The sequence below is a fragment of the Bombina bombina genome, chromosome 1, assembly GCF_027579735.1.
Source record: "Bombina bombina isolate aBomBom1 chromosome 1, aBomBom1.pri, whole genome shotgun sequence".
NCBI classification, from domain to species: Eukaryota; Metazoa; Chordata; class Amphibia; order Anura; family Bombinatoridae; genus Bombina; species Bombina bombina.
In genome coordinates this window covers 976,178,619-976,201,079 of record NC_069499.1, presented here as the reverse complement: position 1 = coordinate 976,201,079, position 22,461 = coordinate 976,178,619, and the positions used below count along the sequence as shown (strand labels likewise).

The following is a 22,461-nucleotide window of genomic DNA, read 5'->3' as shown; positions in this document are numbered from 1 at the left end:
CTTTTTAATTTACTCCTATTATCGATTTTTCTTCGTTCTCTTGCTATCTTTATTTGAAAAGGAAGGCATCTAAGCTTTTTGTTTGGTTCAGGACTCTGGACAGCACTTTTTTATTGGTGGATTAATTTATCCACCAATCAGCAAGAACAACCCAGGTTGTTCACCAAAAATGGGCCGGCATCTAAACTTACATTCTTGCATTTCAAATAAAGATACCAAGAGAATTAAGAACATTTGATAATAGGAGCAAATTAGAAAGTTGCTTAAAAGTTAATGCTCTATCTGAATCACAATAGAAAAAAATTGGGTTCAGTGTCCCTTTAAGTTCTACTGTCAGCAAAAGACCTCTACTGAGCATGGGCACAAAACTGACTGGAGCTAGTGCAGATGTCTCCAAGCAAACACTTGCATAATACTTATTAGGATCATTTAGTGCTTTAAACTGTGACTGCAGTAAAATATTGTACTACATAAGAATACATTTTCTACCCCACCATATAGTTTAACTAGGCATATATCCTTGTAACTACGGATTATCACTGTTCCTAATGTTTATTTCATAATATTGCTAATCCAGGAACCTAACCCTTGTTTGGAGAATAAAAGTGAATCAACAAGAATCAAAATAACCACCAGGGGACAGAAGAGAGAATGTGAAAGTGAGCCAGGTATTATTTACATTTTGTTGAATAGTATATTTGTGAATCTCTGATAAGAAAATATATTGGACATCATTTAAATCTATTTAAAGTCCTTTGCTTTATTTTTTGCAGAGTACACCAAGGTAGGCTGAGTAGCAGCAATGCACTACTGTGAGCTAGCTGAATACATCAGGTGAGACAATGCCCTGAGACATATGTGTAGCCACCATTCAGTAGCTAGCTTCCAGTGGATTCATTGCTGCACCTGAGCATACCTAGGTATGCTTTTCAACAAAGGATATCAAGAGAACAAAGCAAATTTGATAATAGACGTAAAATGGAAAGTTGCATAATCTATCTGAATCATGAACATTTAATTTTGAATTTACTGTCCCTTTAATATGGAGCAGCAAAATGCTTCTGTGTATATAGGGCCAGATAACGAGTGGAGCACAAATAAAAGCTTCCGCTCGAGTGTTAGTTGCACTAGAAGTAAGTTTTCTGCGCTCTCATCAGGTTGGACTCATGAGTTGAAAGTAAACATTTTTTGCTTGTGCGATAAACGACGGGGCAAAAAGCCAAAGTTAGAATATTGTGTGCACATTCACGTATTTGCCCATAGAAGTCAATGGAGAAAGAAAAGTGGAAAAAAACGCCCTATTCTCGCGCAAACCTGATCGCATATTCTCATGTGCACTAACCCGACACGAAAATATGAATATTTCACATTCTAATTTTCTTCACATAGAAGAATACGTTCAATTTATTGATAAATACACATATATATGGAAATGATGCTGCATTTTAAAATGTAAATGGGTAAATACAGTAAGCATGCTATTATAAAGTTTCAATAACAGGGAGAAAAAACATATGTTTATAGACTGGCTTCTTAACTAAACACACCACTGAATTATATTTGCAGATGAAGAAGAGGAATCAGTAGAAGTTCAGTCTAACCATGAGGAACTGGATGAAGTAAACACTTCTTGCAGTGAGGTCTGCTATCACTATTATTATGTGTTAATAATAAGAATTGAAATTTGCACAATAACTGAAACATACCGTATATATTGTTTTTTTGCCATTTCTTTTAAATTTCTTAACAATATTGTTGGTATCTTGAATTGTATTGTTAGTATCTTGTATTGTTGGTACAGAATATCTGATAAATTAATTTCTTTCATAATAGTGAGAGCCCACAATATCATAATGTGGATTAAACTCCCTGTCAGCTAGGAAGAGGCAAAATACCCCTACATACCATAGCTTTGAGACTAACTAACCGCCTTGTAAATTTGCTCTATAGAAGCTTCATGATGAAGACCCCAAGAAGTAGTTACTGCTCTAGTTAAATAAGCAGTAATGCATTCAGGGGGAGTCTTCCCTGCCATGGGCGACCAAATACTGCATGCAAATTAAAGCTTTGAGCCAAGCGGTTAAAATAACAGCTGTAGCTTTATGTCCCTTTGCAATTTCCAGAAAAACAGACAAAGAAGAAGAAAGCCTAAACTTTTGTGTGGCTTCAACATAAAATTGTAATGCCTTCATAACATCCAAGTTGTAAAGAAGACACCCCATTTTAATTTTTAGAAGCCAGGCAATGGGGGGAGGGATCACAGTTTGTTAGTTCATAGTCCCTGTAGATAATACTTTGAAAACAAAGGAATAGTGGGTTTGAATGTCTGCCTTGTCCTGATGAAAAATCATTAAAGGAGGTTTACATGAAAAAGCCAAAATTTTGGAACTGTAATAGCTGAATAAATGGCCAACAGAAAAAGAACCTTCCACAATAAAATCTGGAGGTCCAAACTATTCATAGGACCAAATATACAGAGGTTTGAAGGACCCTCTGGGTCATATTAAGATGCCAAGTAGGAGTAACTGGACAAGTAACTGGTTTGATTCTGATTAAGGCTTGTACAAAGTTCTGGATATGTCAGGGTGCCAGGAATCAGACTGAGACGAGAAGTGCAAAAATAATCACACCTTTATTAATAGCAAAAAATAATAAAAAGTCCACAAGTCAAATAACAAGCCAGGAATCAAAACCAGAGCTGGTAGTCAGACGAGCCGAGTCAGGAGCCAAAGCGAGTAGTCAGACGAGCCGGAATCAGGAACAAGGAGAACAGCAGAGTCAGGAACAAGCCAAGGATCTGGAACCAGGAGGGACGTCAGACAGCCAGGTAATACACAGGAGCTCTCACAAACAGGTCTGAGACATTGCAAGGGCAAAGCATACTGAACAGAGGCCCTTTAAATAGTGATGACATCACAATACTGAGACTGCATCTTGTCTCACACTGATGATGTACACCAGTCTGGCCATAAAAGGAAGTGCAGGAATTGAGCAGCATCACAAAGTATGCATCAGAGTCAGCAAGAGAGGTGAGTAAAATGGCTACCAGCTGAACATGGCAAACAAAACAGGAAAAAACCCTGACAATACCCTCCCCTCAACGACTCCTCCCCAGCGGGAGGACAAAAGGCTTAGTGGGGAAACGGGCATGGAAGGCACGGAGGAGGGCGGGAGCATGAACATCAGAGGAGGGAACCCATGAGCGCTCCTCCGGACCGTAGCCCCTCCAGTGAACCAAATTCTTTACGCGGCCCCTGGACATAAGAGAGTCAATAATGCTGCTGACCTCATACTCCTTATGGTTGTCAACAAAGATAGGGACGAGGCAACACAGTGGTAAACCGATTACAAAACAATGGTTTCAAGAGGGAGACATGAAAAACATTGGAGATGCTCATTGCAGGAGGAAGGTCAAGAGCGTAGGCTACAGGATTGACTCGTCGAAGTATTCAAAAAGGACCAACATAATGGGGAGCCAGTTTATTGGAAGGCACACGAAGATTCAAGTTGCTGGAGGACAACCAAACTCTCTCACCAACCTGGTAGGAAGGTGCGGGCAGACGCCTACGATCAGCCTTGAATCTGAAACATAGCAACGGAGGAACTGTTCCAGAGCTTGGTTAGACCGTTCCGCAGCCCCATTGGATTGAGGGTGATATGCCGAGAAGAAGGAAAGCTGGATCCCCATTTGAGCACAAAAGGAACGCTAAACTCTGGAGACAAACTGGCTACCCCGGTCCGACACTATCTCCTTGGTTAACCCATGTAAACGGAAGACCTCCCGGGCAAAAATTGAAGCAAGCTCCTGAGCAGTAGGCAACTTCTTCAAGGGAATGCAATGTGACATTTTGAAAAACAGTCAACCACCATAAGGATAACAGTATTGCCATTGGAAACAGGGAGCTTGACAATGAAGTCCATGCAAAGATGTGTACAAGGACGCTCATCATTAGCAATAGGTTGAAGAAGACCCACAGGAAGACGTTGAGGAGTCTTATTCTGTGCACAAACTGAGCAGGAGGCAACATATGCAGCAACATCAGAACAAAGACCTGGCCACCAGAATTGTCGAGTGACAGACCAAATCATTTGGTTCTTGTCTGGGTGACCTGCGGCTTTAGGATAGTGGTAAGTGTGCAAAAGTTTAGTTCGAAGATTCTTAGGAACAAAACACTTACCACTAGGTTTCTCAGGAGGTGCATTGATTTGTGCAGCCAGGATCTCCTCCCCCAAGGGAGAAGTCAAATTAGTACGTATGGTAGCCAAAATATGGTCAGACGGTATAACTGGAGTAGGTACAGATTCCTCCTTGGACAGAGGCGAAAATTGTCGAGAGAGGGCATCAGCCCTAACATTCTTACTACCAGGCAGGTAGGAGACCACATAATTAAACCGAGACAAAAATAGCGCCCATCTGGCCTGTCGGGCGACAAACGTTTTGCTTCAGATAGATAAGTTAAATTCTTGTGTTAGTAAGAATGAGCACTGGCACACTAGTACCCGCGAGAAGATGCCTCCATTCCTTGAGTGTCAAAATTATGGCCAGTAATTCCCTGTCGCCAATTTCATAATTCCACTCCGCTGGAGACAATTTCTTAGAGAAGAAACCACACGGATGCAAGGAGCCGTCAGGCATAAGACGTTGAGACAAGAGGGCACCTACTCCAGTCTCAGACGCATTGACCTCAAGAACGAAAGGCAGGACAGGGTTAGGATGAGCCAGAACTGGAGCGGCAGCAAAGGCAGTCTTAAGACTATCAAAGGCCTTAATGGCAGTAGGTGACCAATGGAGGGGATCATTCTCTTTACGGGTCATGTCTGTGATAGGTTTGACCAAGGAAGAATTTTTTTTAATAAACTTTCTATAGTAATTGGCAAACCCCAAAAAACATTGAATAGACCGAAGACCAACTGGGCGAGGCCACTGCAGAACTGCAGACAACTTGTCAGGATCCATGGCGAACCGTGCAACGGAGATAACATAACCTAGGAAGGTTACTTGAGTCTGATGGAACTCACATTTCTCGAGTTTACAAAACAGGCCATTCTAACGTAGTCTCTGAAGAACCCGTGTAACATCAGAACGATGAGCCTCAAGTGTGGGTGAGTGTATGAGGATGTTGTCCAAGTACACCACAACACACTGTTGCAACTTATCTCGTAGGACATCATTAATAAATACATGGAAAACAGCAAGAGCATTACATAGGCTAAAGGGCATTACAAGATACTCATAATGCCTGCTCCTGGTGTTAAATGCTCTTTTCCATTTGTGGCCCTCCTTGATCCTAACAAGATTGTACTCTCCTCTCAAATCAAGTTTAGTAAAGACCGTAGCTCCTTTGGGGCAGTCAAAGAGTTCCGTAATGAGCGGAATAGGGTAGGCATTCTTAATGGTAAGATGATTAAGACCCCTATAATCCCCGAGGAGTAATGGCTCCGGGTTGCAGGTCTATGGCACAATCGTAAGACCGGTGAGGAGGCAACGTATCGGCACGCACCTTGTCAAAAACGTCTAGGAACTCTCGGTACTCCTCTGGCAATTGAGATACCGAAGAAGTGCACAAGACTTTAACTGGTTTCCGAAGACAAGTGGAAATACATTGCGGAGACCACGACAAAATTTCGGACCTGCGCCAGTCAAGACTGGAATTGTGCTTTTGGAGCCAGGGATAACCCAGAACAACCGGAAAATGTGGAGAGTTTATCACCTGGAACTGGAGGGTTTCAAAATCGAGAGCCCCAACAGCCATGGATAACGGAGCAGTTTCGTGAGTAATGAGTGCGGGCTGAAGGGACCTGCCATTAATGGCCTCAATAGCAAGCGGAACGGACTGAGGCAAAACAGGAATGGAGTGCTTTGATATAAAAGCACTGTCAATGAAATAGCCCGCAGCACCGGAGTCAACAACAGCCTGGGTGACTATGGAGGAGTCCACCCAGGAAAGGACAACCGTAACCAAAGGTTTCTCCTTAAGCGGTTCCGGGGATGAGGATAAACCACCCAAGATCTTCCCCCGACAGGACCTTAGGTGTAAGCGTTTCCTGGCCGTGTAGGACAAGATTTCAAAAGGTGGCCCTGTAACCCATAATAGAGGCAAAGCCCTTCCCTCCTCCTAAAGGCCCTCTCCGCCGCGGAGAGACGCGTGAATCCCAACTGCATCGTCTCAGCGGTACCTGGTGACTCGGGACTAGGAGGCATGGGAGGAGAGGGAGGCATGGGTGGGAACGAACGCGTAAGAGACAACGGAACAGGAGGCTTCCACAAGCGCTCCTTGAAAGAGGGCCTCTCACTTAGTCTGATGTCAATTAGGATCAAAAAAGACACCAATGCCTCGAGATCCTCTGGTAAATCTCTGGCAGCAACATTGTCTTTAAACGCATCAGAGAGCCCATGAAAGAAGGCGGCAACAAGGGCTTCATTGTTCCAACCTACCTCTGCGGCAAGCGTACGGAACTCAATGGCATACTGAGCAACAGATCTTGTACCTTGCTGAATGGACATGAGTCGTTTAGCAACAGAGGAAGAGCGAGCCGGAACATCAAATACCCTTCGAAAAGAGGCCACAAATTCAGGGTAATTTGAAATCACAAGTTTATTAGTCTTCCACAAGGGATTAGCCCAGGCAAGAGCTGTGTCAGAGAGTAACGAGATGAGAAATCCCACCTTAGCTCTGTCAGAGGGAAACGCCTGAGGTAACATCTCAAAGTAAATGCCCACCTGGTTCAAAAACCCTCTGCACCGATTAGGATCGCCTCCATAATGCTGAGGTAGAGGTGCAGAACCGGACATGCTCCTGGTAGGACTAGGTACAGCAGCGGAAACAGGAGCAGCCATAACTTGCGGGACACTTTGGTCCAAATGTGCAGTGCGAGTCAGCAGGGTTTGCAGGGCTAGTGCAAAGTGATCCAAGCGGTGATCCTGTTCATCCATCCTGGAAATTATGGCAGGTAAAGGTGGATTATTAGCACTATCAGGATTCATGGCCCTTGCGTAATGTCAGGGTGCCAGGAATCAGACGAGAAGTGCAAAAATAATCACACCTTTATTAATAGCAAAAAATAATAAAAAGTCCACAAGTCAAATAACAAGCCAGGAATCAAAACCAGAGCTGGTAGTCAGACGAGCCGAGTCAGGAGCCAAAGCGAGTAGGACGAGCCGGAATCAGGAACAAGGAGAACAGCAGAGTCAGGAACAAGCCAAGGATCAGGAACCAGGAGGGACGTCAGACAGCCAGGTAATACACAGCAGCTCTCACAAACAGGTCTGAGACAACGCAAGGGCAAAGCATACTGAACAGAGGCCCTTTAAATAGTAAGTGATGACATCACAATCCTGAGACTGCATCCTGTCTCACACTGATGATGTACACCAGTCTGGCCATAAAAGGAAGTGCAAGAATTGAGCAGCATCACTCAGTATGCACCAGAGTCAGCAAGAGAGGTGAGTAAAATGGCTGCCAGCAGCACATGGCAAACAAAACAGGAAAAAACCCTGACAGGATATCAGGAATCTTGGCTATTTTTGTACGGTTTAAAAACATAAATTATGCTTACCTGATAATTTAATTTCCATCTGTGGGAGGAGAGCCCACTGCCTCATTCATTACTTGTGGAAATTCAGAACCTGGCCACCAGGAGGAGGCAAAGACACCCCAGCCAAAGGCTTAAATACCTCCCCAACTTCCTTCATCCCCCAGTCATTCTGCCAAGGGAACAAGGAACAGTAGGAGAAATATCAGGGTATAAATGGTGCCAGAAGAATAAAAATAAATTTAGGTCCGCCCACCGGAGAAACGGGTGGGAGCATTGGACTCTTCTCCCACAGATGGAAATGAAATTATCAGGTAAGCATAATTTATGTTTTCCATCTTAATGGGAGGAAAGTCCACTGCCTCATTCATTACTTGTGGGAACAAATACCCAAGCTCTAGAGGACACTGAATGAAAAAAACGGGAGGGTAAAAGGAGGCAGACCCTAAACTGAGGGCACCATAGCTTGAAAACACCCAAACTCCCAACAAAAAAACTGCTTCGCCAGGAGCAGAAGGACAAAAAGAAAAAGGCACAAGTAACTGCCCAACAGTTAGAACCAGCAAGGCCCTTGCTAGAGACTGCTCAAAATCCATAGACTTGACCGAACCCAAAAGCCTCTGAGGAGACAAAAGTCCTGCAGGCTCTCAGCCCGTGAATAAACTCGCCCCCGACCAGAAGGAAGGTAAACATCCACATTCTCCCAGAAGTGAAGGACTCAGATAAGGGAGTCCGAAAGGACCTCCAGAAACACAAAAGGACTAGGACATCTTGAAGAAAACACCCAAGGGTAACTCCAAGAGAGAAAATAAGGATGAAACAGGGCAAAACCGATGCAAACCCTCCTGACCTAGCAGAGCAATGGAGGAAAATCCCAAATCCCCACCTGCATGGATTCCAAGGGACCAAAGTAAAGCCCTGAAAAACTAAAGGGAGAAAGGTAGAACCCCTCCCCTACACAGAGCGCTAACTCACACCCAGGATAAAGCAACCGAAAGACAAACCGTCCCCGGGAGCCTCGAAATACAGCATCAGGATATCTGAATATGTTCCTCAGACAACCCTAAAGCTTCCTGCTGCAAAAGTGGTCTAAGCGAACACAAGTCGCCAAACCTAGCCATCAAGCTAGTAAACTGCACAGGACCGTCTTCAGAAAGAAAAACTCCAAAGTAGTGCAGAACAAACACCTACCCAAGAAAAGCAGGAAAGGAAGGATAGAACCCAGAACCAGCAGAGAAAAAATACCTGCTGAGGAGGGATTTACTGCAAAGTCTCCCCTCTAAGGGAGGTTCCCAAGATCTATCTATGATACATGGTCAAAGTTCAACAGATCAGATAGATCCCTGACCCTCACTCTGGGCAACGGACCCAGGACCAAAGTGACTGGCAATGTCCAAAAAGACAAAGGAAATAAAAAATTCCTCAAATCACCAAGACCTTCAGGAAGGAAAAGGGAGGGGATCCAGCCCCCCCAAAAAGAGCTCAGGTTCCAGAACCCAGTCGCAGCTCCCTTCCCGAAGGCTAAGGGCACTCCCAAAAGGAGACCCTGTACTGAACTACAGTAATGGCATGTCACAAGAAAACCAGCCCTTCACCTAACTTCCTGCACGCAAGGCAGGGGGATAACCCCACTAAACAGAGGAAAAAAGGACCTCCGAGTACCAGGCAGATATTGTGGAATGCCACGTCCACCCCAAAAGGGGGGGAACAAAAAACAGAACAGCTCACCCGCACATAGGTATGGAGTGTTAAGCTGTAGATGGACTCAAAAGATCAAGTACCTAATGAAGAACCATTTGGCCACTATGGTCGGCCCAGCAGAAATGTCCAATTCTCCGATGAGAGAAAAATCTGCTCATAGGAACAGAAGATACCGGAAATGGGAACTGGGCCCACCCGCTCCAATCCTTAGGGATCTGCATACAGAAACCCAAAATGTCCAGTCAAAGACAAGGACAAAATAAACCAGACCCCGGAACCTGGAGCCAGCTTTAAACAAAATCAATAACCCCTGAGGAATCACCAGGTTACCCCATCCGGAGCAGACCTTGCACCACAAGGTGATGCAATCCCAGTCACATCCAAGGCACCTTGGACACTGAACTCTCACGTAAGTATTCCAGACACAGAGTGCTTCAAAGACTCCAGCGGGATAAAATCTCCCAACCTAAAGGGTGCTAGGCAATGATAAAAGCCACACATCGACTCTGGTTGACCCCTAAAGGCTCTAGGGACAACACCCACAAAGTCCAAAGACCAAGGTAAACAAACAAGAGAACAGAGCCCAAACCTGGGAAATCTGGATTGAGAAGATAACAATAGTCTCCAAGATCCTCTCAGGATCAACTTCCCGGAAGCACTACAGGTCTAGGATGTATGATAAACGAGCATTCTAACCCCTGGCGGAGGAAAACCCAAATGCCTAAACAAGAGTAACACCCGAAAAGAAGGAGACCACATAAACTGTTGAGCTCCAAAATTATGGGAACAGACGAGATCCTGGAAATAGAACAAAGACCAATAGACCCTAACTTCCAGAAACCAATGATCAGAGGGCCAACCCCCAGGAAAAGGACAAAAGGCCCAATCAGCCTCGACCCTAAGGAAGAGGTACCGTAATCAAGGAAACAGAGTCCAAGAGGACAATCCCAAAGGAAGCCTCAAAGGAGGAGACGCGTAAACACCGCCAGAACCTGGTACCACGGATTTCCATGAAATCCTTTGAACCTCTAATCCACTATGGGAAAGATAAACACTCTAGCACCTGAATCAATAGAACCCAGGAGTCTACAGAGTACGCCCTCGCAGGATCAGAACCTCGGAAAACCCCGCCATCTAAATATGGATAGGACAATTAGGACCGAGCACAATCCCCACTGATGCCCCCAGAAGATAAACGAGGACCAGCCTGACGTCCTGGAACGAAAGGCTACCTATAACATGTAAAGTAAAACAAGAAAACAAAACTCAAACAAGAGTGAACCACTTGGCACCCAAACCCGACCAGCCAGGAAAAACGGGCACCACATGTCTGATATAGACCCCACAGGGACAGAAAACTAGTACCCAAACAGGACCAGCCTGAAGCATAGGGCTGCCCAAGGCCACAGAAAGTCGTAACCCTAGAAGGGATAGACAATAAAACAGACAAACTATAAAACATAACGATGTCCTAACTTCCATGTAATTGCCACGGAAGAGCCAATGCGACCACAAAATCGCTGGTATCAAATTCCCAAGGAAACATTTCTAACAGACATGAGCTTTTAAAATTAAATAAAATACATCCTAACCCGATCCAATTAAAAGAGGGCAACACCCGCAGGTTAACCCCCAAGAAGAACAGACACACTAACAGGACCAGCCGGTCAGAGATCCAATTCTCCCAAAGCTCAGAACTGGAATAGGATACCTTAAAGAAAAGAGTAAAGTGAAGACGCAAGGAGATTACTTCATCCCCCCGTCTAATCCAGCTTTCCGTGCGGGACAGAAGACCCATTAGGATTGGGATCCTCCAGCACCACCAAAACATGCCGCAGCAGGACAAGAAGGCGCGCCAGTCTATAACGAAAGGCAAGACTTACCTCTGTTGGGGCAACTGACGACTCAGAGGATTGGGCCCCTGAAGCCTCAGAGGAAAACGCTTCCCCAGAGGGCTGATCTGACCCAGACAATCCCCCCGTCTGACGAGAATTGGTTAACAGAACATGGACAATATCTTATCAACATCTCCCTACCTGGAAGATGTAAGTGCGCCAATGCCATAGATATGGCCACGCAGAACCGTGCCATAACCTCTGGAGGAAACAAGCCGCCTTCTAGAGAAGGAGTAACGGCATTAGGGACACCTGCTTGCGTAGCCAAAGAAGGTTCTAGGGTACTCGCTCGTGGGATATGGGGTCCCCAGGGGCGGATGGCTCGGCGGACTCTAAGTTCCCCGTTTAGGAAGAAAAGAGCATTCTAAAGTGGCATGCGGAACATAACTGATAGGCGTGGATTATCCGGGCCATTTCATACTCTTCACAAGAAGTAGAATCTTAATCAGAGACATCCCTCTCCAAAAAATCAGAATACCCCATAACTTGGATATAAATTATGGATAGAAAAAATAAAAATGGCACCTTACACCTCCAATGGCGAAACAGACTTTCCCCTTCGCCACGCGGTCAGGAATAAGGAAACGTCTACGTCTACGTCTAGTCACATGGTACACCGTGCAGGCCTGAAAAAAGCGCGCCAAGGCCACAAGGCCACCGATAGCCATGAGACCAAGAGACACTACACATTAGCAGACATAATCACATAACAAACATGATTAAAGTTCCCCCCTATTCAATAACCCCCCTCAGGAGATATTAACCCTTGATTCCATAAGATAAAGGAGTCCCACTGAGACCCTGCTTCTTTGTTTACATTACACTTCACACATTGGAGTAAAATGAAACAAACAATCCTAACGGAATCCACGCCGTGGAACAGGAACACAGCCTTTTAAGTGTGACAGATGGTAGCCTCGCTTCTGACATGGACTTGACTGAACAAAGCAGGCAGTGAAACTCATCAACGCTGATTGCTAAGGAGCTGTTTATATGAGTCGGGATGGTTTCAAAGAAAGACTCTCCCTGCATCTTCAGACTCTAACTTTTATCCATGCTGTCACTGAGAGGCTGACAGGAGTTCTTAAAACTCCAGTCCCATTTCGAAGAGTACTACCCTCCATAAGAGACTATCTTTAATCTTCCGACACTTCTCTGCCAACCTCCTGTGACGAAAGACAAAGAATGACTGGGGGATGAGGGAAGTGGGGGAGGTATTTAAGCCTTTGACTGGGGTGTCTTTGCCTCCTCCTGGTGGCCCGGTTCTGAATTCCCACAAGTAATAAATGAGGCAGTGGACTCTCCTTCCATTAAGATGGAAACAGATAAAGCCGAAATCTGACCTTTACTGGCTGATAAACCTTTCTCTAGGCTGTCCTGAAGAAATTTAGGAAAACTGTAAATTCTAAAGAATTCCAACAGTATCCATAGGTTGTACACCAAGAAAAAAAGTTTTCCAAAACTTATGGTAAATATGCATGGTGACTTGTTTTCTAACCTTTTTAGGGTATTAATAACTTATCAGAAAGCCCTTTTTGTGACAAGACTAGGCTTTCAATCACCAAGTCATCAAATACATATCATATCAGTTCTGCATATCAAGTCCTGCAAGGCTAAGCTGGAGGAATCAGAATTGCTGACATTTGTTACTATTTGATTTTGGCTCTCTCACTGGATATCAACACAAATGGAGAAAAAAGATAAGTGAGAAAGCACAGGAAACCACTAGAGCATCTCTGCGATGCTCTAGAGCTCTGCATGAAGGTCACGAGACCTGGCATAATAGCATGGAAGTTTGTGCTTCATGTAAAAAGCCATAAGGTCTGTTAGTGAGAATGTGGTATCGACCACAATCTGGTTGAATACCTCCTGTTTTGGAGACCATTCTCCAAGGTGTAGTCATTGACAACTTAGGAAGGCTGTTCACTTTAAGAATATGAATGGCAGAAATCAGACAATAGTGAGGTTGTGCCCAGATTAAAATGCGGGACACTTCTTTCATGGGTAAGGAACTGATAATAGGATCTAGAAAGTTCTTTGTAGTCTTTAATCCATTGTTGGAACACTGCAAGCTGAAGAGGTTATAGAGAAAACATGGAAGGGCACTGCATTTAAGGCAAAGATCCACTAAGTCCATGCACTGAGCCACAGAAGGAAGTGGATTGAGTTGAAGTCTGTGCTGTTCCTTTAAGCATTGACACTGAGTCTATGATGGACCCCAGAAAGGAAACACAAGTTTAAGGGATTAAGGAACTCTTTGGTAGATTTATTCTACAATTGTGTCCACCAACTAGTATGAGAACAGCTTGATTCTAAGTCACTGCCATTTGAAGAGAAATTGACTGGAATATTGTCTATATAGGGAGCTACAGATATTACCTGAGCTCTCACCATTGATAATAAGGTTCCTAGTACTTTGGTAAACACCCTGGGGGGGCAAATCTGAGAAATCTTACATGATCCCTGTGAATATGGATATGTAGATAGGCATCCTTTAAGTGTATCATAGACATAAATTGACCCTCCTGCACTAAAGCAAGTATAGTGAGAAAAGTTTGCATCTTGAAGGTGGGAGCATTTAGAAATGCTTTTAAACTCTTGAACAGGCTGAAGGGTATCCTCTTTCTTTGGAATAATTAACAGATTGGAGTAAAATGCCTGATTTAACTCTGATACTGGTACTGGAAATATGACTCCCAAGGATTCTAGATCTTGAACACAAGCCATGAAGGCTTTGCCTTCACTGGATCTCAAGAAACTAGAGATTGGAGTAAGCTTCGAAATGAAAGCCAATTTGATACCCTTGAAAGATTGTTCCAATACGCAAAAATCCTAAACAGATTATTTCCAGTCCTCCAGAAAATGTTTCAATCTGACGCTTACCAGACTCTGTTCTGGACTGAGAGCCACACTTTCATGCAGATTTGGAGGTGGGGTGGCTTCTTGGTCTGTTTGCTTTTAGACCAGGGAGCATTGGAATTCCAAGAGGTTTTGGGAGACATTGAATGCTAGGCAGAGAAAAAAGACCCTCTCTGATTTTTGTTGACTGCTGAAAGGAACAAAAATGCCCTGAATGCCTCTGTTTGCACTTGGATTTTTTGACTTATGGCAGGAAGGATCATTTACCTCCAGTGACGGTGGCAATAATTGTATCTAGTCTTGGACCAAATATAATTTTTCCTTGAAATGGAAGGGATAGCCATGCTGTCTTAGAGAATATGCTAACCAAGACTTAAGCTATAAGGCACATCTTATAGCAGCACTCTTAGCATTAATGCATATAATTTAAATTGCTGAATCATAAATAAAGCTGTTTGTGGTCCTTAAATGTTAATATGATCCTGGATTTCCTCCAGGGATGATTGATAAAAAATTAGTTCAGAAAGGTTGTCATACCAGAACGCTGTAGCTGCAGCAACACAACCTACACTGATCACTGGTTTATAAGTAAAACCTGCTAATTGGAATGACCTTCTATGAAAACCTTCCAATTTTAAGTCCATGGGATTGTTGAGGGAGGTACTGTTCCAGAAGGAATGGTAGTCCATCAAACAAGAGTAGAAATTGCCCCATCCACTTTAGGAATTGTTTCCCAAATCTCCAATGTAGTAGAAGGCAGATGAAACATAGTTTTGACATTTGTTAAGGAACAAAGGGGACTCCTGGTTTGTTCCATTCCTTAGACAGTCAGGGACAGGGAAAGTAGAAGGCTGTTTTTAAAAGCTTAAATAAAAAGAGAGAAGCGCTCAACCTGTGAATGAACAATAGCATAATAGCTTGTTCTATGGCTAGTTACCATCCAAGAAGCAGCCTCTTTTTGCTCAACATGTGCCTTTCACAGAGAAGAACTTTCCTGAAGCATATCAGTCTGATCTTGACTTAGCAGTACACTGCAGACCCAAAATACCAGGCAATCCCTCTCTGAATGAGAGAAACAGCAAAACCCCAGATATAAGTTTCGGCCTAGTGTGGGTCTCATCAGTGAAGTGTAGCCATATCACTCTAGGCACACTGAGCAACAAGTCCACATCTGGATTCCTGCATCACACTTAGGGCGACCTCGTAAAGTGTCATAATTTGCATAAATAAAAAGAGAGAAGCGCTCAACCTGAGAACGAACAATAGCATATTAGCTTGTTCTGTGGCTAGTTACCACCCAAAAAGCAGCCTCTTTTTGCTCAACATGTGCCTTTCACAGAAAAGAACTTTCCTAAAGCATATCAGTCTGATCCTGACTTAACAGTACAGTCCAGCCCCAAAATACCAGGCAATCCCTCTCTGAATGAGAGAAACAGCAAAACCCCAGACATACGTTTCGGCCTAGTGTGGGCCTCATCAGTAAGGTGCAGCCATATCCCTCTAAGCACACTGAGCAATGGGTCTACGTCTGGATTCCCGCATCACACTTAGGGAGACTTCCCTAAGTGTCATAATTTGCATAAATTAAAACTCTAAGGTACGGGATTGGTGGATAAATTCACATTACACCTGGGGGGCACAGCATCAGCATACAAGGAGCAGCACTCAGTAGACTAGAGGAGTGGTGGATAAATCCACATTTCACCTGGGAGACCTTCACAATGGAAGATGAATTTTCACTGCCTGGCTGAAAACCCCTGTCTACCCCTTAGTCCTGTTGGTAGTCTCTCTGAGTAGGAAAGATGGTCTCATGTAGGTTAGAGAATCCCTTTCTGTATCTTGTAGATCAGCACTTCAGAATTCAGTTCACTAAATAATGGAGTCAAAAATTTGACTGAGGAAGTCTGAGAGACAGGGAGGGTTGAAAGCTCTGGAATGTAGGAGTGTTTTGCCTTCTCCTAATGGACAGGGAGTGTAATCACACATAATATGATCTAGTGGACTCTCACCATCTTATGAAAGAAAACGTGCTGTAATTGAGGTTAGTATGTGTTTAACCCTCACAATGAGCAGAATGTTGCTGGCGAACGTCAGAATTGTGCTACTTGCATGAAGGAATTTACTTACGTATTTAAGCCTTTGCAGCAGTTAAAACACTAAAGTCATTAAAGGGACAGTATACACCAATTTTCATATCACTGCATGTAATATATACTACTATAAAGAATAATATGCAAAGATACTGGTCTAAAAATCCAGTATAAAACAGTTTAAAAACTTACTTAGAAGCTCCCAGTTTAGATCTGTTAAAAAGGTAGTTGGAAAGCCCAATGCAAGTGGGAAATAGCAGACACCCCCCTCCCCCTTCCTCTGCATATGAAAAGACCCTTTACACAAACAGGAACAAGCTGAAGCAGGTATACATCAGTAGTCTCCTAAAACTTTGGGGCTTGGTTAGGAGTCCGAAAATCAGAGTAATGTTATTTAAAAATAAGCAAACTTTTTTATACTATATGGGCTATATAAATGGATCATCTACAAAACATGTATGCAGAGAAAAATCTAGTATATAATGTCCCTTTAATGTAAACATTACAAGTTATAATTAGTTTGAGCATGAAATGTTTGCAGCAGTTTGTTCATCTAAACTGTACTAGAGATATTTTTAGTTTCTTTTATTATGTTTTCTATTATATTACTTTACTCCTACACTTCGTAAAGCATTACCACAATCCACATTTCTGCTAACTGTGAAAAAGGATTCCATTAAAATTGGTTATTTATACTATATTCTGTGTTTGCACAAGCTCCTTCAATACCTCAGTAATGTATCCTAAAAATCTCTACAGGTGTAGTCAGCAGCGCTGCATACTAGTGTAGAAATTATTACAATCAAACTGAATACTCTGCGTGCCATGTCAAGTTATTGCCTTCATACTTTACAGGCAGAGACGGATACCTTGTGGCATGCTCACACTGGGAGCACCAGGGAAGAGTTTGTCCAGAACAAGACTAAGGCGGAGCACAAATGGGGAAGAAAAGGCACTAAAGGTAAGGATCTATTATGGCAGAATTTATTTTTGTCTAGGCCAACTAGTGCCAACAGCAGCAGGATCCAGGGGAGACAGCAAATTGTCAGTAGAGGGCCTCGTAACTCATGTGCTCTCCAAATGTTTTATTTATTCATTTTATTACAAATCAATTATCTCTAGTTGTCTTGACTAGTGGGAGTGTATGGCCCATCCAAGTGGTTGTGTAAAATATGTCTGTCAAATATGAGCTTATATTGGTCTTGATCAGAATCTTTACAATATCAGCTCCCGATAACTCGGTTTTGGATGATATGAGAAGTGCGTTTTTCGGGTGAACACAATCAAAAAAGGAATGAGCCACTAAAATTCCACCGCTGCAAAATAATTTTTGTACTGAAAAAGATCAAAACTTGGAATCCAACCAAATCTGGCATATAAAATTGGTGTTTTACACCTCTTAAGGTTACATTACAATTCTTTTGAAATAACCCTTTTGTACAGTGTGCCAGGAAAATCATTGTTTACATGTATAAGATTAACTTGTAATCCAAATCCATTATGATAACATGTTTGCTCAATGATTATATTGACACTTAATATTTTTAAAGTATTGTTTTTTTCCCAATATTTCCAATTATTGATTGAAACAGCACAGTTATCCTGTTTGGCAAGAAATACTTCTGAAATTAAGAAGAACACTACAGGTCTCTGTTATAAGGAAGTGACCTACGTTATCTCATCTTCTAAAATGTTTCTCACAATGTAAACTGTGAAACCATTACAATAATAAAACAGCAAAATATTTTGTGCAAAAGTGATCACACCTTCCTAACCGTGCTTTCAATAGGAACTGTGCCTTTGCAACCAGGATTTCAAACGGGATTGCCCCTATTGACTTGATTTCAATAATGCAGCGACAATAACTGGAAACAGCATTGTTGAGAACGGGTTTTATCTTTGCGGTAACAAAGGCTCAATATTGTTTGATATTCGGGTCACAAAGGCGCTATCCCGTTTGAAAACCAAGTCACAAATGAGCAATGCTGTTTGTTATCCCTAGATGTTGGGGTCCTGATCTCACTTTTACTGAAGATCCTCTTAGCTGTACGGGATATCACAATTTAAATACACATAGAATAATATACATATTTCCACATATATCTGATGGTATTTTGGTAAAATATATGTCTCTCTCTATATATATATATATTTATACACATGATTATATAAAGATATATACAGATATATATATAAATACATAAACCATATTCCCCTATGTGAAGAACATTGTAACAGAGAGTAAGAGACTTACCCACAGAGAGTGATACATCCCATGAAGGAGATTATACAAGATGAGATGCGTTTCCTCAACCAATTTATACCACATGAGGAGGACAGGAAGATGTTTCTGTGAACCAACCTGAACCATTGTCATTACAAAGGACACATTGATGTAATCATCACAAAAATAATTACCAAATGGTTATATTTTGTGAAGAAAAAAAAACAACTTTTATCTACAAAACTTCAACTTACAAAACCCTTGAAAAAGCTGAGATATAGAAAAGTTTTGAATATAATTTATGAATGTCAATTAAATAGGTGCAAAGGTTGCTTGTATACATGCTCAAAACCCATGGATGTTTAGGAAAATGTAATTATATGTAGCAATACTCACTGAAAGTTATTTCAAGTATAAACTATAATTAGTATACAGCTAGATTACGCTATAGGGAAATTAAGGACCGCCACAAAAGCGGCAGTATTTCACCTCCCTATAGCGTTGCTATTACAAGTTTACAAAAAGCAGGCTTGCGCGGGCGATATGGTGGCGTTGAGCTCCATACCTCACCCAAATACAAGCGCTGCTTTGACGTGCTTGTGCACAATTTCCCCATAGACACCTGCGATCGTGGAAACAAAAGCTCCGTAATGCAGCCCCATTGATGTCTATGGGGAAAGAAAAAGTTATGTTTAAACCTAACACCCTAACATAAAAACCACGTCTAAACACCCCTAATCTGCTGCCCCTGACATCGCTGCAACCTACATAATGTTATTAACCCCTAATCTGCTGCCCTTAACATCGCCGCCACTAAAATAAAACTATTAACCCCTAATCTGCCGCTCTCGATATCGCTGCCACCTATATACAGTTATTAACCCCTAATCTGCTGCCCCTAACATCGCCGCCACCTAAACACACTTATTAACCCCTAATCTGCCGCCCTTAACATTGCCGCCACCTTCATTACAGTTATTAACCCCTAATCTGCCGCCTCCAATGTCGCAGTGACTATACTAAAGTTATTAACCCCTAAACCTCTGGCCTCCAACATCACTAACACTAAATAAATATATTAACCCCTAAGCCTAACGTAACCCTAAGGATAATCCTAACCCTAACACCCCCTAACTTAAATATAATTAAGATAAATCTAAATAAAAAATTACAATTATTACTAAATAATTCCTATTTAAAACTAAATACATACTTACCTGTAAAATAAAACCTAAGCTAGCTACAAAATAACTAATAGTTACATTGTAGCTATCTTAGGTTTTATTTTTATTTCACAGATAAGTTTGTATTTTTTTTAACTAGGTAGACTAGTTAGTAAATAGTTATTAACTATTTACTAGCTACCTAATTAAAATAAATACAAAGTTACCTGTAAAATAAAACCTAACCTGCCTTACACTAAAACCTAACATTACAATAAAATAAAACAAAATTTAAATATTAAAATACAATTATCTAAATTACAACAAAAAAACAAAACACTAAACTACACAAAATAAAAAACGAAATTATCAAAAATAAAAACGAATTACTCCTAGTCTAGGGCATTTAGCTCTTTAACATTGCACAAACCCTAAGCTAAAAATAAAACCTACCCAATAAACCCTTAAAAAAAACACCTAACACTAACCCCTAACGATCCACTTACAGTTTTCGAAGATGGACATCCATCCTCATCCAGGCGGCAGAAGTCCTCATCGAAGCCGTCAGAAGTCTTCATCCAAGCGGTCAGAAGTCCCCCTTGAAGCCGGCAGAAGTCTTCATCCAAGAGGCAGAAGTCTTCATCCAAGCGGCAGAAGTCTTCATCCAGACGGCATCTTCTATCTTCATCCATCTGGAGCAGAGCAGGTCCATCTTCAAGACATCCTCTTCTTCCGATCGTCGCTGGAAAATTAAGTTTCCCTTTAAGTGACGTCATCCAAGATGGCGTCCCTTACATTCCAATTGGCTGATAGGAATTAAAGCCAATAGGAATTAAAGGGGGAAAATCCTATTGGCTGATCCAATCAGCCAATAGGATTGAGCTTTAATCCTATTGGCTGATCCAATCAGCCAATAGGATTGAGCTCGCATTCTATTGGCTATTCCAATCAGCCAATAAAAAAATTTCCCCTTTAATTCCTATTAGCTGATAGAATTCTATCAGCCAATCGGAATGTAAGGGATGCCATCTTGGATGACATCACTTAAAGGGAAACTTCATTTTCCGGTGACGATCGGAAGAAGAGGATGCTCCGCGCCGGATGTCTTGAAGATGAACCCGCTGCGCCGGATGGATGAAGATAAAAGATGCCGCTTGGATGAAGACTTCTGCTAGCTTCGATGAGGACTTCTGCCGCCTGGATGAGGATGGATGTCCGGTCTTCGAAAACTGTAAGTGGATCGTCTGGGGATAGTGTTAAGTTTTTTTTAAGGGTTTATTGGGTGGGTTTTATTTTTAGCTTAGGATTTAGGCAATGTAAAAGTGCTAGATGCCCTTTTAAGGGCAATGCCCTGCAAAAGGCCCTTTTAAGGGCCATTGGCAGTTTAGTCTAGGCTAGGGATTTTTTTTTATTTGGGGGGGGGGGGCTTTTTTATTTTGATAGGGCTATTAGATTAGGAGTAATTCGTTTTTATTTTTGATAATTTCGTTTTTTATTTTGTGTAATTTAGTGTTTATTTTTTTTGTAATTTAGATAATTGTATTTTAATATTTTTAATTTATTTTATTGTAATGTTAGGTTTTAGTGTAAGGTAGGTTAGGTTTTATTTTACAGGTAACTTTGTATTTATTTTACTTAGGTAGCTAGTAAATAGTTAATAACTATTTACTAACTAGTCTACCTAGTTAAAATAAATACAAACTTTACCTTTGAAATAAAAATAAAACCTATGATAGCTACAATGTAACTTTTAGTTATTTTGTAGCTAGCTTAGGGGGGTTTTTTTTACAGGTAAATTTGTATTTAGTTTTAAATAGGAATTATTTAGGTAAGAATTGTAAGTTTTATTTAGATTTATTTTAATTATATTTAAGTTAGGGGGTGTTAGGGTTATGCTTAGGGATTAATATATTTACTGTATGTAGTGATGTGGGAGGCCAGAGGTTTAGGGGTTAATAGTTTAATTTAGTATATTTTGTTGTGGGGGGCTTGTGGTTTAGTGGTTAATAGGTTTATTATAGCGGCGGTATGGGCATATGGCAGATTAGGGGTTAATAATATTTAAATAGTGTTTGCAATATGGGAGGGCGGCGGTTTAGGGGTTAATAGGTTTATTATAGTGGCGACGATGTCGGGGAGCAGCGAAATAGGGGTTAATACATTTTAATAGTGGCGGCGATGTCTGGAGCAGCATATTAGGGGTTAATTTTATTTTAGTGTTTGCGATGCGGGAGGGCCTCGGTTTAGGGGTTAATAGGCAGTTTATGGGTGTTAGTGTACTTTGTGACACTTTAGTTATGAGTTTTATGCTACAGCTTTGTAATGTAAAACTCATAACTACTGTCTTTAGATGGCGGTACGGATCTTGTCATTTTAGGCTGTACCACTAACTTTTTGGCCTCACCGCAAAACTCGTAATAGCAGCACTATGGAAATCCCATTGAAAAAATAATTTTTTGAAAGTGCGGTACTGACGTTGCTTGATGACCAAAAAGGTGTGCGGTACACCTATTCTGACAAGACTTGTAATACCGGCGTTAGGGAAAAAGCATCGTTATGAAGCATAAAGATGCTTTTTTACTCATAACGCAAAACTCGTAATCTAGCTGTTAGTTATTCGTTTCTCTACATGGTTTATAATGCAAAAAAAATATATATATATATTTAAAGGTAAAAAAAATCAACAGCTTCTTATGGAAGAGATTGTGTACATAGATGTTGGTGGCCTGTAAAGAGCTTTTATGAATGTCATAGTTAGATACAAATCTATAAACAACTTCCACTTTTGTTTGTTTGAATAAGCACTTAGATTTGAATTCCTTAAAGGGACATAAAATGCTATTTTATTTATATATGTATCAGCAATGAATCCCTAAACTGCAGAAAGTCTTTGTAAAAATGAATCTTTTTCACAGTTTTAAAACTGTAATTTTGTTAAGCTTTTTTTCTTATCTGATCTGCTGTGCTAATTAGTGACAGCTATTAACCGCTTCATT

The 22,461-nt window shown here is 41.6% G+C and overlaps 1 protein-coding gene across 1 annotated transcript in view; it reads left to right on the top strand.

The window, feature by feature from the left end:
* Nucleotides 1-22,461, top strand: part of RBBP8NL (RBBP8 N-terminal like) — a 143,148-nt gene that overhangs the window by 115,369 nt on the left and 5,318 nt on the right. Inside the window, exons 11-13 of the mRNA XM_053707366.1 lie at nucleotides 578-668; nucleotides 1,567-1,640; nucleotides 16,934-17,039. Of these exons, the coding sequence (XP_053563341.1) occupies nucleotides 578-668; nucleotides 1,567-1,640; nucleotides 16,934-17,039 (271 nt within the window). The remainder of the gene's footprint in view (nucleotides 1-577; nucleotides 669-1,566; nucleotides 1,641-16,933; nucleotides 17,040-22,461) is intronic.